This window comes from Heterodontus francisci, chromosome 29 (assembly GCF_036365525.1).
Source record: "Heterodontus francisci isolate sHetFra1 chromosome 29, sHetFra1.hap1, whole genome shotgun sequence".
NCBI lineage: Eukaryota > Metazoa > Chordata > Chondrichthyes > Heterodontiformes > Heterodontidae > Heterodontus > Heterodontus francisci.
The window spans coordinates 31,763,896-31,780,089 of NC_090399.1; the positions used below are offsets into that span (position 1 = coordinate 31,763,896).

The following is a 16,194-nucleotide window of genomic DNA, read 5'->3' on the forward strand; positions in this document are numbered from 1 at the left end:
TCAGTTTTACCCCACTAGAGAATTCTACTGAGCAAATGCAGCACCTTTTCTTAAACTAAGGACAGTCCAGATTTCGGCTTTATTAGACGACCGGCAATACCACATTTCCTGCCCACAATTTTCCAACCATTCATTTTTCTGGTCAGAAAGTCAAGAGGTGTGGATTCCCATATATATACCCCTGTGTGTGTGCCCAGAGGGCTGAAGGCAAATCCAGATGCATCAAGAAGATCTGGCGCTTAATAGACTATCTGCCTTTACTGCCTCCGCCCTTGTCATTGCCTGAGCAGAACACAGAAAGGAAATCTTCACTGGGAGGACAGCAAGCTTACAATTGAAGCAGCCTATTCTTCCACTGAAATGGCTGGAAGGAAAATCATCATGATCCATAAGTCGAACGTGCGAACGTCGCTGCTAGACTTTACTTTTATAGCTACTTAACACCCAGGTGAAAAGGCTGAAAATTTGCGCAGCATTGTAAGACAGTAGGGCAGTGTTTCCAAGCCTTTACATCAATAACATCAGTGCAAACAATGTCCAAGACAGAGATCGATAGATTTCTAGATATACAAGGCATCAAGGGATGTGGGGATAGTGCGGGAAAATGGCGTTTTGGTAGAAGATCAGCCGTGATCCAGATGAACGCTGGAGCAAGCTCGAGGGGCTGAATGGCCTACTCCTGCTCCTATTTGCTATGTTCCCAACCAGGTGGAATCGACTGAACCGGCAAAAAAAGATTGGGGCATTTAAAATGTTAAGCGAGTTGTGCCCACACACACTTACTCTCTGCAATATTTTGTACTGGTTCAAGATTCAATTCGATCGGGTTAGGCCCCGCCCACAAACTGGCCATGCTCCCAGGTCAATATTGTGAATTTCTGCCCACTGCGTTGATTCGAGAGGGCTCCTCAAATTGTGATAACTTTCTAAGATGCACAGGTGCCAGCAGACACATCTTTGTATCAGAATATGTTCACGTTACTGAGAAAGCGATTAGTTTAAAGCAATGGAAGTAGTCAATAGATCAGTATAGGTTTTTTTTAAAAGTAATTTTCAGTGATTTTAAATCTGGTGTTGAATCTGCTTCCAACACCCTTGCAGGCAGTGCATTCCAGATCTTGAGCAGAAGATCTGTGGAAATCCGGGAGTAACGATAGAAAACAGAATGAAATGCCATTTGGGTCCCAGTAAAACCCAAAGTCGGAAGATCCCGTGCGGCCATTCTACCTCATTGATTTTTTTTCATTATTTCTCATGTCCCTCTCTGCTGTTTAGTTCATGGTCACCCGATAAGTCCTACGTTTAATGGCAGCTCAATGTGGAAGGTGGATGTCGTTCCAGGAAATGAAACCTTCAGGTACAGCAGACCCACGCTGTCCTCATATTTTAATTATACTGTAAATATTCGAGAGGTTGAGCTGATTGGCATTTTATGAGAGTAAGAACTTTTCTACAGTTCTGAAATTGTAATTTTCTGGGGAAATTTTAGTTGGTCCAATAATCTATCATGTATGGCTATATGTAGAGGGAACAACAAAAACAACTTGCATTTATATAGTGCCTTTAATGTAGGAATTACAGAGTTTCAGGCCTAAGCAGCTGTTTCTCTAGATTTGATCTGCTACATAAAATATTAAACTGAAAAGCCGAGATAGGGAATATGTAATCAATTAAATATTTTCCCCTTGTCTTGCAGGCTAATATCTAATATTCATCCTCCCAGCTCCTGGGAGATTCAGGCTCTCAGTATGTCTGCGGAAAATGGTGAGCAAACTCAATTATAATGGGAATAAAAGCAAAATGCTGTGGATGCTGGAAATCTGAAATAAAAACAGAAAGCGCTGGAAATACTCAGCAGGTCTGGCAGCATTTGTGCAGAGAGAAACAGAGTTAATGTTTTGTGTCGAATATGACTCAAAAGTCTGTTTCTCGCTCCACAGATGCTGCCAGACCTGCTGAGTATTTCCGGCACTTTCTGTTTTGATTTCAATTATAATGTGCGTTTTCATGAGGAGAATTCCCCTGCCCAGTGGAAAATAATAACACTTTCTCATGATCTGCGTCAGTGTGAGCTTGTGTGCCGAGGTTCTCCTGACCGTTGGGATGAATTTTCATTTTTACCGCCCGATGTAAAACAGTCCATTAGCCAATCCACAGCTCGTTTTATACATTGCCCGATTTTTGATCCTTGGAAAATCGGACAGGTTGTATAATGGGCGGCCTATTTGCTGTCACCCATTTTCCACGTGGTGATAAAGCGAAAAATTCAAATGCCTTCACTGCTTGTATGGTAGAAAATTGCAGAAACCTGATTAAATGGCAGTAATGTTGCCTTTGCTGTTTCTCTGCAGCATTTGGGGCTCATCCATTGAGCTTTCGGTGACCGATTGGTAAGATGTCTGCAGAAATTCAAAGTATTTACAGCACAGGAACAGGCCAATTGTTCCACAGGTCCATGCCGGTGTTTATGCTCCACATCTCTACACAACAACAACTTATATTTATAGAGCACCTTTAACATAATAAAACGTCCCAAGGCGTTTTACAAGAGCATTATAAAACGAAGTATGACACCGAGCCACAAAAGGAGATGTTAAGTCAGATGACCAAAAGCTTGGTCAAAGAGGTTTTAAGGAGTGTTGTAAAGGAGGAAAGTGAGGTGGAGAGTCAGAGAGGTGGAGAGAGGGTATTCCAGAGCTTGGGGCCTAGGCAACTAAAGGCACAGCCTCCAATGATGGAGATTTTAAAATCGGGGATGTTCAAGAGGCCAGAATTAGAGGAGTGCAGATATCTTGGAGGGTTGTGGGGCTTTTTATGAACTGCTAGTTAATCTTTTTTTTCTCTGAACAAATTTCTCTGTTTTTCCAACCACCTGTCCATAAATAGATTAGTGATTGAATTTTTCCCTCCCTTAAACCCTGAATAGTAAATGACAGTAATAACGGTGGTTGAAGTTAAAACAAAGAAGTAGGGTTTATGAACACACACTCTTAAACTCGATGAGTAGATTAACTTCGCAACGCGTGTGTACAAATATACAAGGAAAGGTTAAAGGCATAAAAAAGGCTAAATTTACTACATTTACTACATTTACTAAATAGAAAATTATCTTAACTACTAGCTACTTTCTGTCAAAACTCGAGTCCTTTTAAAATATCAAAAAAAGTCCAAACATGGAGATCACTGATTGGAAATGTAGGGTAGGGGAAGGAGTCGCTGAGAATACCTCTTCTCTTACAATTTCTTCTTCTTCTGGCACTCTCGGATATAAATGAAGGCAGCTAAATTGCTGAAGTCACCTTCTTTTAGACGGAGAGGAAACTGGTAGAAATCAGACTTTGAGCTGTATTTTACCTTCGGCGGACGGGAATTCGCCACCGATGTGAAAGGGGATCTGTCCCGCATTTTACTGGTCCCCCCGGCTTTAATTGTCCCAAGGTGGGACTTCCACCAATTGAGGGAGGAGGTCCCGCCTCAGTGAGCTGCCGGCCAATCAGCGGGCTGGCAGCTCTTAGTCCCAGCAGTGCCACCGGGAGTGGTGGCCACTGCTAGGACTGCAGCCCAGCTGAAGCCATGAATCCAGGAGGGAAGGTAAGTAGGGGCATACCTCACCCGGGGGATCGGTCCTTCCTTGGTGAGGCTGGAGTGGTCATTTGGATGGAAGGGGCGTCTTGACCCGGGGGTGGGTTGGGAGGCAGGGGCGGCCCTCAATCGGGCACCCTATGCCTGATTGCCATGCCCCCCCCCCCCCCCACCGGGGCAAGGAAAGGCCAGCAGCTATTGCTGGGTGGTCTTTCACGTCCCCAGCACGCCCACTTGCCATGGGTAAAATACCTGTGGAGGCGGGCAAGGGCCCTTAAGTGGCCGTTAAGTGGCCACTTAAGGGCCTTGATTGGCCTCGGGTGGGTGGGCCGTTTCCCACCCCCTGCCCGATGCCGTAAACTTGACTGGAGGCAGAAGCGGGATGGGTAGGCCTCCCGGAGTCTCCCGCTCAATTTTACACTGCCCCCACGCCACAATCTGACCCGCTGGGGCAGCGTTAAATTCAGCCCTTTGTTGCTGTTTTTGCAGCTTGTCTTCTTTTCGACTGCTCTTGCTGAATTTTTTGAAGTGTGGTTTCTTTTCAATTTTCTTGTTGAAAAGGCCTTAGAGAGAAGTCAATGCAGCTTGAAGGTAGTTCTGCTTCTTGCAGACTGTGCCTTAAAGAGAAGTGTGGAGAGCAGCTCCAGGCAGCCTTGGCCTTTTGCAGGGAGGTCTCAGGGAGAAGTATATGCCGCTTGAAGGTAGCTCTGCTTCAGAATAGGCCATACCCTCAACTGCTATAGTTTCAAATTCAGGCAGGCTGAATTGCGTGGCTCATGGGTCCTGTGATTTGGACCCCTTCAAGTTGCTGTCCCACCTGACCTCTGCACCATTTTAACAATTGGAACAGAGAAGTAAAAACTTAAACATGATGTATAAAATGGCAGTTGACATTCATACTCAAATGCACGAAACACAATTTACAGTTGGTTCCCATCTATTCATGACAGGCTGTAGGATATTAGAGATGGGGAGGGGCGAAACCATGGAGGGATTTGAACACAAGGATGACAATTTTAAAATCAAAATGTTGCTTGACCGGGAGCCAACGTAGATCAGCGAGCATAGGGGTGATGGCTGAATGGGACTTAGTGCGAGTTAAGACATGGGCAGCAGAGTTTTGGATGACCTCAAGTTTACAGAGAGTAGAATGTGCGAGACCAGCCAGGAGTGCATTGGAATAGTCAAGTCGAGAGATAATGAAGGCATGAAGGAGGGTTTCAGCAATAGATGAGCTGCGACAGGGGCGAAGTCGGGTGATGTTACAGAGGTGGAAATAGGTAGTCTAAGTGATGGCATGAATATGAGGTTTGAAGTTCATTTAGAGATACAGCACTGAAACAGGCCCTTCGGCCCACCGAGTCTGTGCCGGCCAACAATCACCCATTTATACTAATCCTACATTAACCCCATATTCTCTACCACATCCCCACCATTCTCCTACCACCTACCTACACTAGGGGCAATTTATAATGGCCAATTTACCTCTCAACCTGCAAGTCTTTGGCGGTGGGAAGAAACCGGAGCACCCGGCGGAAACCCACGCGGTCACAGGGAGAACTTGCAAACTCCGCACAGGCAGTACCCAGAACTGAACCCGGGTTGCTGGAGCTGTGAGGCTGCGGTGCTAACCACTGCGCCACTGTGCCGCCCATCTCGGGTTAAATGTGACACCAAGGTTGCGAGCAGACTGTCTTAATTTCAGACTGTTTCCAGGGAGAGGAATGGAGTCATAGCTTGGCTGGTGGTGAGAAGGGCCCTCCCCGTCAGATCCTTCCTGCACGTCTGGAGTCTCACCGCCTCCACTCGCTGCCCTCGAGGTGGCTGCGGTGGGGAAGAGACTGTCGTACACCTCCTTCTGGAATGTGCCTTCACAAAGCAGGTGTGGAAAGAGCTGCAATGTTTTTTGTTGAGGTTCTTCCTGAGCAGCTATGTAAGGCAGACTCAGTGCTTTATGGGCTGTTCCCAGGAACGCACACTGAGATAAACACCAACTGCTGCTGGAGGACCATCAACTTGGTGAAAGTCACTCTTTGGTCTGCCTGGAACTTGTTGATCTTCAGTGCAAAGAGCTGTCGACGACCTAGTGTTGCAGACTGGCACATTCCAAGGTCCTTTACGTGCTGAGGGACACACTAAAGTTTGGGGCAGCCACCACAAAGGCTTAATGGAGAAAGGTCACTTTGTAAGGCCCTCCCATCATTGTATACTGAGGGGCTGGAACACGTGTAAAACCCCTCGGGCTGTATGTACCAGAGAATGTTTTCAATAAGTAATGCAAATGTGCATTGTTCATAAAACCTGAAATGGCAAGTGCAGCAAGGCACCACATATACTGTATTGAAATAAACTGATCTTTATGGAACTATATGAAAGGTCCAATTTGAATTGTTTTGTAATTCTTTTTACAAATTTTATAAATAAAGTATATTTTTGGGTAAAAATTGGAGTCGGTAGCTGGGAAGTGGAGTTTGGAGCAAGGACCGAAAATTATGGTTTCAGTCTTCCCAATATTTAGTTGGAAGAAATTTCTGCTCATCCAGTAGTGGATGTCAGATAAGCAGTCTGATAATTTAGCAACAGTGGAGGAGTCGAGAGAGAGGTGGTGGTGAGGTACAGCTGAGTGTCTTCAGCATACATGTGAAAATTAACAGTGTGTTTTCAGATGATGTGACTGAGGGGCAGCATGTAGATGAGAAATAGGAGGGGACCAAGGATAGATCCTTGGGGGACGCCAGAGGTAGCAGTGTGAGAGCAGAAAGAGAAGCCATTGCAAGTGATTCTCTGGCTACGATTAGATAGATAAGCATGGAACCAGGTGAGAGCAGTCCCACCCAGCTGGACGACAGTGCAGAGACATTGGAGGAGGATGGTGTGGTCAACCACGTCAAAGGCTGCAGACAGGTCAAGAAGGACGAGGAGGGAAAGTTTACCTTTGTCACAGTCACATTGGATTCAGCTCAATAATGTCTCTAAATATACCACAGCTCCAATTTTAGTGAACTTTGGTGGTATGTGTGCTCTGTTATACGACTGCATTAACACATTTATAAAACAATGTTTTACAACATTACATTCAACGTTACATTATTTTAATTATATATTGGATAAAATTATAGCAGCACTGTTCCAGTTCTTAATTACAATTCAATCAATGTCAGCACCATTACCTTGTAAATGCACTTGCTTTTTTCCATTTTATAAGGACTATGTCTTGCGCAACGTATGCTGATTAGATTGGATGGAGGTCATTCCCAGCCCGTGATTTCAATAACCGTGCAGACGATGGAAAGCGAAGCACATCTCCATGGAGACGACCAATTAGGTTGGCAAGTTCTAAACCGATACAACAACAACTTGCATTTATAAGGCACCATTAATGTAGTAAGACATCCTCAAGGCACTTCACAGGAGCGTTATCAAAGAAAATTTGACACTGGGCCACATAAGAAAATATTAGGGCACGGTGACTGAAAGCTTGCTCAAAGAGGTAGGTTTTAAGGAGCGTCTTAAAGGAGGAGAGAGAAGTGGAGAATCGGAGAGGTTTAGGGAATTTCAAAGCTTAAGGCTCAGGCAGCTGAAGGCATGGCAGCCAACAGTGAAGGATTCACAACTGCACAGGGCATTGATGAGACTGCACCTAGAGTACTGTGTACAGTTTTGGTCTCCTTATTTAAGGAGGGACATACCTGCATTGGAAGAGGTTCAGAGAAGGTTCACTTGGCTAATTCCTGGGATGAAGGGGTTGTCTTATGAGGAAAGGGATGGCTTTGACAGGGTTGCTGCTGACAGGATGTCTCCTTTTGTGGGGGAATCTAGAACTAGGGGGCACAGTTCAAAAATAAGGGGTCTTCCATTTAAGATGGAGTTGAGGAGGAATTTCATCTCTCAGAATCTTTTGGAATTCTCTTCCTGAGTGAGCAGTGGAGGCTGTGTCACTGAATATATTCCAGGCTGAGTTGGGCAGATTTTTATCTACAAGGGAGCCAAGGGTTATGGGGCCAGTAGGAAAGTGGAGTTAAGGCCACAATCAGTTCAGGCATGATCTTGTTGCATGTCCTACTCCTGCTCCTATTCCTTATGATCTTAAGAGACCAGAACTGGACGAATGCAGAGTTCTTGGAGGGTTGTAGGTTTGGAGGAGATTACAGACATAGAGATGGGTTGAGGCCATGGAGGAATTCGAAATCAAGGATGAGAATTTTAAAATCAAGACGTGCTTGACCGGGAGCCAATGTAGGCCAGTGAGCACAGGGGTGATAGATAAACAGGACTTGGTGCAAGTTAAAACATGGGCAGCAGAGCTTTGGATTACCTCAAGTTTATAGAGCGTAGAATATGGGAGACCGGCCAGGAGTGCGTTGGAATAGTCAAATCTAGAGATAAGAAAGGCATGGCTGAGGGTTTCAGCAGCAGATGAGCTGAGACTAAGGGTTGGGGGGGGGAGGTCAGGCAATGTTACAGAGGTGGAAATGGGCGGTCTTGGCACTGTGGAGGATACAGGATCCAAAGATCAGTGCAAGGTCAAATAGGGCGCTATGTTTGTGAACATCTGGTTCAGCCTCAGGCAATGGCCAGGGAGTATGATGTTAGAAAAGAAATATACTGTAGTGATCATGTATGTTATAATATTATGTATAAATCTATACATTAATCTCCCCTCGGAGCATGGAGCATTGAAAGAAATGTTTCCTGCCGCTTAGTTCATTTCTTTAATCAAGATTACTTGAGTTAATCAGACTGCATTGTGGAGATTAGTGTGTATGGTGTCCTTTATCGACCATTACAGATTACTTGTCTTTGCGAATGTGAAGAATTTTACTGGAAGTGCCCGCGGTGACATGTGTGTATTACCACTTTGGTGGAAAGATGTAGACTGTGAATAATTTATATTTCAATAAAAGGGTATCATTTCTTTCTCCATATTCACACAAAAGGCCATACACAAAACAAACACACAAATGCACACATGCACACTCACATACACAAACTCTCAAACATACTCTCAAACACACACACACACACACACACAAACATACTCATATACACACACATGCTCACATACACATACTTACTCACACATACGCTCACACACACACACTCACAAACATGCAGAGTGCCACTCAAACTCACTCACAAGCAAATACATACACAGTCATACACTCACATATGCTCGCCCACATACATACACACAAACCCGCACTCACTCAGACACGCAGACACACACGCACTCTCACACACACTCGTGCGCACACACTCATATACACACACTCACACGCACCCATACACATTCATACACTCACTCACTCACACACATACACACATGCATACATTCACACATGCTCACTCACATATATACAGACACGTGTGCTCACTCAAACACACACACTCTCTCACACACACTCATATACACATTCATATACACGCACGCACGCACACTCACACACATACATATTCATACACACACTCACTAACACATCTATTATTAAGCAGGTAGTAGCAGGACATTTAGAAAATCATAATACAATCAGGCAGAGCCAACATGGTTTTATGAAAGGGAAATCATGTTTAACAAATTTATTAAAGTTCTTTGAGGATGCAATAAGTAGGGTGGATAAAGGGGAACCAGGAGATGTAGTGTATTTGGATTTCCAAAAGGCATTCGATAAGGTGCCACACATAAAAGGTTACTACACAAGATAAGAGCTCATGGTGTTGAGGATAACATATTAGCATGGATAGAGGATTGTCTAGCTAACAGGAAACAGAGAGTCGGGATAAATGGGGTATTTTCAGGTTAGAAAACTGCAACTAGTGGAGTCCCACAGGGGTAGTGCTGGGGCCTCAACCATTTACCATCTATATTAATGACTTGCATGAAAGGGCTGAGTGTATTGTAGTCAAATTTGCTGATGATACAAAGATAGGTAGGAAAGCAAGTTATTAGGAGGACACAAAGGGGCGTTAGAAATGTATTTAATCCATTTTGCGGGGGTGTTCTTTAAAAATTCAAATTGACTGGCAGGACTAGCTGCCCTTTAAAAATGGCACCAGAGCCTACGCGTGGGGAGCTAACACCAATACCCGGGATGGACAGCCCACCCTTCCACATGATTGGGGTGGGGCAGGCTGCCCCAGCTATTTAAATGAGCCACCATGTGTGAAATCGTGTGTGGCTGGAATTTAAGAGGCCACCGCCGATCTTGGCAGCAAGCTCAAAAAATTGCGGCCCGCGCCAAAGAGCCGCCGCAATCTTTCATGTGGCAGCTCATTTAAATAGCCGGGGCGAAGATCACTGTGGGCCCGCAGGATTGCAGGTAAGTCCATTTAAATTTATGCATGTAATTAATTTAAATATTGAAATCCAGGTCCCGTTGCCTAGCAGTGGGGGGTGGGGGGCTGCCACAGAGCCTTGCTGTCTCTGGGAGGATCGATGTCGAGCTCCATGGCAGACCACTGCCGGCCCCATTTTTTGGCCCACTTCCCATTCCTCCCTGCCCCAGAGACCGACGTTGAGGACTTGTGTTGCGACCGACCGCTCCGGTCAAAGCCCCCAATCATAATATATAGATTCTGATTGTGGTGGGAGAAATGCACTGTTAATTCAATCCCGTCCATCCACAGATCACCTACCATATCATTTTTAAACTTTCCAAATTAAAGACCCAGCTAAATTGTACCCATCTATTAACCCCTGAATGAGGCTAACCAAACCAGATGTCTTTAAATCAACAAATTAACTGTTTAATTAGAAAAACTAAAATCCTAAACACTACTAAGATATAAACAACATTTAAAATAGAAAAAATCAGAGTCCTTGCAAATTTACGCTCCTGCCAGAGGTGAAAAAGTGCAACGTTGCTTGAAGTCCTCACAGCCGTCCGATGGGGAGAAAAAGGTTCTTCGATAGTAGAACAATGCATTGTCTAATTCCAGCAGTAAGTGATGCCTTTGTTCTCCAGTGATGAATTTCAACAATTAACAACTTGCAAACACGTTTTAAATGAATCAATATGACTTTAGAATTTTTTTGAGGGATAAAATATAGTCACAGTCTAACTTCCCTTCCTTCAGTTTAATTTGTCAGGGATCCTTGTTTTGGCTTGACTTTTTTTTGAATTTTGAGAGAGAATAATAAATAAACAGCCTAAATTCTCTTCCTTCAGTTGAAATCGGCTGAGATCTCTTCTTTCAGGTGCTAACACGCAGCTGCCCGTCTGTGTCCTCTGTTAGACATTCTGTTTGCACTATAAGCCAGGTCAAAATTTAATTGTAATAAATATATCTCTCGATGTTCAATCCACGTGGCTGTATCCAAGGTAACGAGAATGCACCCTTTGAATCACAGTCTCTGAATGGCTGTATCCAAGGCAACGAGAGTGCACCTTCTCGGTAACTCCTGAGGCCTGCTTGTTCTTAAAACGGATCTTTTGCTGTCTTAAAGAGACACCACATATTTCCCCCCCTCCAAAAAAACTACAGGATCATAACACTTGGTAAATTCCAGCTCAAAGAGTCTGCAAAAGGATACAGATAGGTGAAATGAATGGGCAAAGATTTGGCAGATGGAGTATAATGTGGGAAAATGTGAGGTTGCGCACTTTGGTAGTAAGAATAGGAAAACAGAATATTATTTAAATTGAGAAAGACTGCAGAACTCTGCAGTACAGAGGGAGTTGGGTGCCCTCATACATGAATCATAAAAAGTTAGCATGCAGGTACAGCAAGTAATTAGGAAGGCAGAAGGAATGTTGGCATTTATTGCGAAGGAGATGGAGTGTAAAAGTAGGGAAGTCTGGCTACAACTGTACTGGGCATTGGTGAGATTGCACCTAGAATACTGTGTACAATATTGGTCTCTTGGCCTCCTTATTTATGGAGGGCAATACTTGCATTGGAGGAAGTTCAGAGAAGGTTCACTAAGTTAATTCCTGGGATGAAGGGGTTTTCTTATGAGGAAAGGTTGAGCAGGTTGGGCCTATAATCATTGGAGTTTAGAAGAATGAGAGGTGATCTTATTGAAACACGTAAGATTCTGAGGGGACTTGTCAGGGGAGATGCTGAGAGGATGGTTCCCCTCATGGGGGAATCTAGAATGAGGGGGCATAGTTTAAAAATAAGAGATCTCTCATTTAAGATGGAGATGAGGAATTTCCTCATCAAAGGGTCGTTAATCTTTGGAATTCTCTACCCCAGACAGCGGTGGAGGCTGGATCATTGAGTATGTTCAAGACTGAGTGAGATAGATTTGTGACCTACAAGGGAGTCAAAGGTTATGTGGGAATTAAGACCATAATCAGATCGGACATGTTCTTATAAAATGGCAGAGCAAGCCCGAGGGGCTAAATGGCCATCTCCTGCTCCTATTTCTTATGTTCCTATGCTCTTGCACATGCTCCCTCATACATGCATACACTCACTCAGACCTACACACTCCCACACACACACTCACACATATGCTCAGCCACACACTTACTCAGTCACATGCACACGCACGCATGCTCACTCAGACACACACATACTCCCACGCACACACACGCTCTCACGCACATGCTCCTAGAGTCATTTACATTTACGGCATAGAAGGAGGCCATTTGGCCCACTGAGTCCACGCCAGCTCTCCATAGAGCAATCCAGTCAGTCTCATTCCCCCACTCTCTCCTTGTAAGTTTATTTCCTTCAAGTGTCCATCTAATTTCCTTTCGAAATCATTGATTGTCTCTGCCTCCATCACCCTTGTAGGCACAGAGTTCCAGGTCATTACCACTCGCTGCGTAAAAAAGTTTTTCCTCACATCCCCTTTGCATCTCTTGCCCAAAAGCTTAAATCTGTGTCCCCTAGTACTTGTATGGTCAGATGAATGGAACAGTTTTTCTTTGTCTACCTTATCCAATCCTGTAAAAACCTTGTACACCTCTCTCAAATCTCCCCACAATCTCTTTTGCTTTCAGGAGAACAAATCCAGCTTCTCTAAATAACCTTGTAGCTAAACTCCTCCATCCCTGGAACAATTTTGGTAAACCTCCACTGCACCCGCTCAAGGACCCACACACCATCCTGACTTGGAACTATATCACCGTTCCTTCACTGTCGCTGGGTCAAAATCCTGGAACTCCCTTCCTAACAGCACTGTGGGTGTACTTACCCCACATGGACTGCAGTAGTTCAAGAAGGAGGCTCACCACCACCTTCTCAAGGGCAATACGGGATGGGCAATAAATGCTGGCCTGGCCAGCGACGCCCACATCCCATGATTGAATAAAAAAAAACATTCTTCCTAAAGTGTGACAACCAGAAGTGGATGTTGTACTCTAGTTGTGGCCTAACCAGAGCTTTATATAGGTTCAGCCGAATGTCCCTGCTTTTGTACTCAATACCTCTATTTATGAAGCCCAAGATCCTGTATGCTTTGCTGATGACTGTTTCAATAAGTACTGCCATCTTCAAAGATCTATGCACATGCACCCCCAAGGTTCCTCTGTCCCTGCACACTCTTTAGAATTGTGCTGTTAAGTCTATATGGCCTCTCTCCATCCCTTTTGCCAAAATGCATCACCTCACACTTCTCTGTATCAAATTCCATCTGCCACTTGTCTGCCCATTCTGCTGGGCTATCAATGACCTGTTGCAGTCAATTTGTATCATCCTCACCATTTGCCACTCCTCCAAGTTTGGTATCAATGGTATATTTTGAAATGTTACTTTCTATTCCAATATCCAAGTTATTTATATATTTATATCAAAATAAAAATGGTGGTCCTAGTACTGACCCTTGGGGAATACCACTGTCTACCATTCTCCAGTCTGAAAAGCAACCATCTACCATGACTCACTGTTTTCTTTCCTTAAGCCAATTTTTAAAATCCAAACTGACACTGACCCTCCTATTCCATGAACCGCAATTTTGCTAACCTTTATGTCATACTTTGTCAAGTGCTTTCTTAAAATCTAAACAGACAATATCCATAGAATTCCCTTCATCAAGCTTCTCTGTTACTTATTCAAAAAATTCAACTACAGTAGTCGAGCACAATCTGCCTTTCACAAATCCATGCTAGCTATCCTTCATTAGCTCAAACCTCCCCAAGTGCCTGTTGATTTTGTCCTTGATTATGGTTTCTAAAACCTTACCCACCACTGTACACACATACAAACTCACACACATACTCATACCAACATACATACACACACGCTCATATATACACACATGCTGGCTCACACACGCGCGCTCACACACACAATCAGATTCATGCTCATAAGCACACATGCAGGTTCATGAGCATACACACACATAGACACACACACACACATAGACACACACACACACATAGACACACACACACACACACACACACACAGAAAAGCTATCTGGGTGGAGTTGAGATCATATCGTGGGGAATATGAATTCTGGTGATCTACCCTTCTAAAACTTGGAGATGCTAAAGCAGTAATGGCATTACTGCACCCATGAATAAAAACTGTCCAGTCACCAAAGACCAGATATTCTATTCTGTTGACTAATATTGGGCGGGATGTAAAACCAGCCTTGCACCCAATCTTGGTCAGTTTGCCAACGTGTGGGTTGGGTTAAAATTAGCCCCCGGGAGGTAAAATTCTGTGAGAACATTCCAATGAAATGTCTCAATATGCCAGAAAGCATTCCTCAGGCCACAGAAACAGGTTGGGGAATTCCTGAAAAATGGCACCCAGCAGTAATGCCATGCTGTCGCTTTGACACCTCTCTCACAAATGTCCTGAAAGTCATTCCAGTGCAAAATATGGAAAATGTTCGGAAAATGCAGACAGGTCAGACAATACTGTCAGAAACATACATTCCTGTGAAGAATATGACCAGCAAAATCTTTGATTTGCATTTCAGATTGATGATCTTGGCTCTGCGTCCTGGATGGTTTAAGATGCGAAAGTGGAAACAACAGCGAATTCTGCTAATTGAGATTCCTGGAATGAGCGATAGTTATGGAAGAGATGTAACATTTATTAATTCGGATAGAATATAGAATGCTTTGATGTGTATTGTAACAGAATAAAGTAATACGCACTGTATTAAGAGTTTCTTATGCTGTATTTTTTACATAGTATTTACAGCACAGAAACAGACCAGTCAGTCCAAAAGGTCTCTGTTTATGCTCCACATGAGCCTCCTTCTACCCGACTTCATCTCACATCATCTGTCCATCTTTCTATTCCTTTCTCCCTCACATAGCTTGATGTTATCTATAATATTTGCCTCAACTACTCCCTGTGGGGAGCAAATTCCATATTCTAATCACTCTTTGTAAAGAAGATGCTCCTGAATGTTTAAGATTTTGATGCCTGGATAAAGAATTTTCACAGTTACAATTTCTGTTACTATCTTAACTGATTAGAGGACTGTGACATCGGGCTGACCACTGCCTCCTACTGGCTGACTGTCACCTACAGGAGCATGAACCCTGAAAACATTGAGCAACTCAAAGGGAATTGCAAAGGTTGGAGAACCGTGAAACCCCTCTTTGAGTCTCTGACGCACTGGTGGGATCAAGGCAAACATCAAGAGGTTCTTCATCCTCAAAGGTGTTCAGGGGGTGAGAGAGAGAGACAGAGGGAAATGTCTTGACTCCAGAAAAGCATGCAGAATCTGCACCTGCTGCAGTCTGTGGTGTAAATTCTGGGGAGGATTTCCAAGAGCTGAAGAGCCAGCAGGCCTTGCTCTTTGCTATGGAGGCCTCCAAGATCATCTCCTGGTCCAGAGTCTGCTCCGTTGAGCAGGATGAGATTTGCTCGTGTTTCTTCTTCCAAAAGGTACACAGAGAGAGCTCTGTGATCAGCAGCCTGAAGGAAGAAGATGGCTCGGTAACGGCATCACAGTCTGATATACTAAGGATCAGCAGATTCATTTATGCTGGGCTAATCGATGTGAAGCCCACAGACAGCATGGCGTCCCAGACCTTCCTGTCCTCTATCACAGGGGTGTTATGACCAGGTGAGAAAGGTATGTAGGGGTCCCTTTCAGCCTTCACCTGGTCTTATTGTAACAGAGTTTAATTTTAAACACACTGTGTTCTGAGCTCCCCCTTAGTGAATCATTGTTCACCACTTTCCAATTATAAGGCAAAGAAATTAGCACAAACAGGCCTTCTTAGGTTTAAAGAAGAAAAGAGAAATTTATTAAACCTTAAACTTAAACTGTAATATGGTTAACGCTTATGGATACACACCGCGTCCCATGCTAGCATATATGTACGATACGCACATGCAAATAGAGACAGAAAAGAACAGAAGAAAAAAAGAGTGGTTTGAGGTAATATCAGAAGAGTTTCTTGTTACTGGGCTTCGAGCTCACTTTAGTCCTTTTGTAGGTAGTCTTGCTTTTCGTTGGGACCCAGTATTCTTCTTAAACCTTGTTCACTGTAGGAGACTTTTATCTCTTGGGGTTCATGTGTCTTCAGTGAGAAAGTGATGGGAGCAGACAGGAGAGAGATGTTCTCAGTCCAGGAGCAAAGAGCTTTCACAATTTTAAAACTCTGTGGCAAGTTTAAATTCAAAAACTCCAACAACCAGTTAGTCATAAGACTAAACTGGTCTGACCACGTCTTCTGTGTATTGGGGTGC

At 44.0% G+C, this 16,194-nt stretch overlaps 1 protein-coding gene across 2 annotated transcripts in view; it reads left to right on the forward strand.

Annotated features, from left to right (window-relative positions):
- The window catches only part of LOC137346241 (complement C3-like), a 72,718-nt gene extending 58,072 nt beyond the window's left edge, over positions 1 to 14,646 (forward strand). For both annotated transcript variants that reach the window (XM_068009686.1, XM_068009684.1), the window contains exons 19-22: positions 1,276 to 1,357; positions 1,697 to 1,764; positions 6,788 to 6,907; positions 14,462 to 14,646. In XM_068009686.1, the coding sequence (XP_067865787.1) occupies positions 1,276 to 1,357; positions 1,697 to 1,764; positions 6,788 to 6,907; positions 14,462 to 14,466 (275 nt within the window). In that variant the 3' untranslated portion in view covers positions 14,467 to 14,646. The remainder of the gene's footprint in view (positions 1 to 1,275; positions 1,358 to 1,696; positions 1,765 to 6,787; positions 6,908 to 14,461) is intronic.
- The last annotated feature ends 1,548 nt before the right edge of the window (positions 14,647 to 16,194 follow it).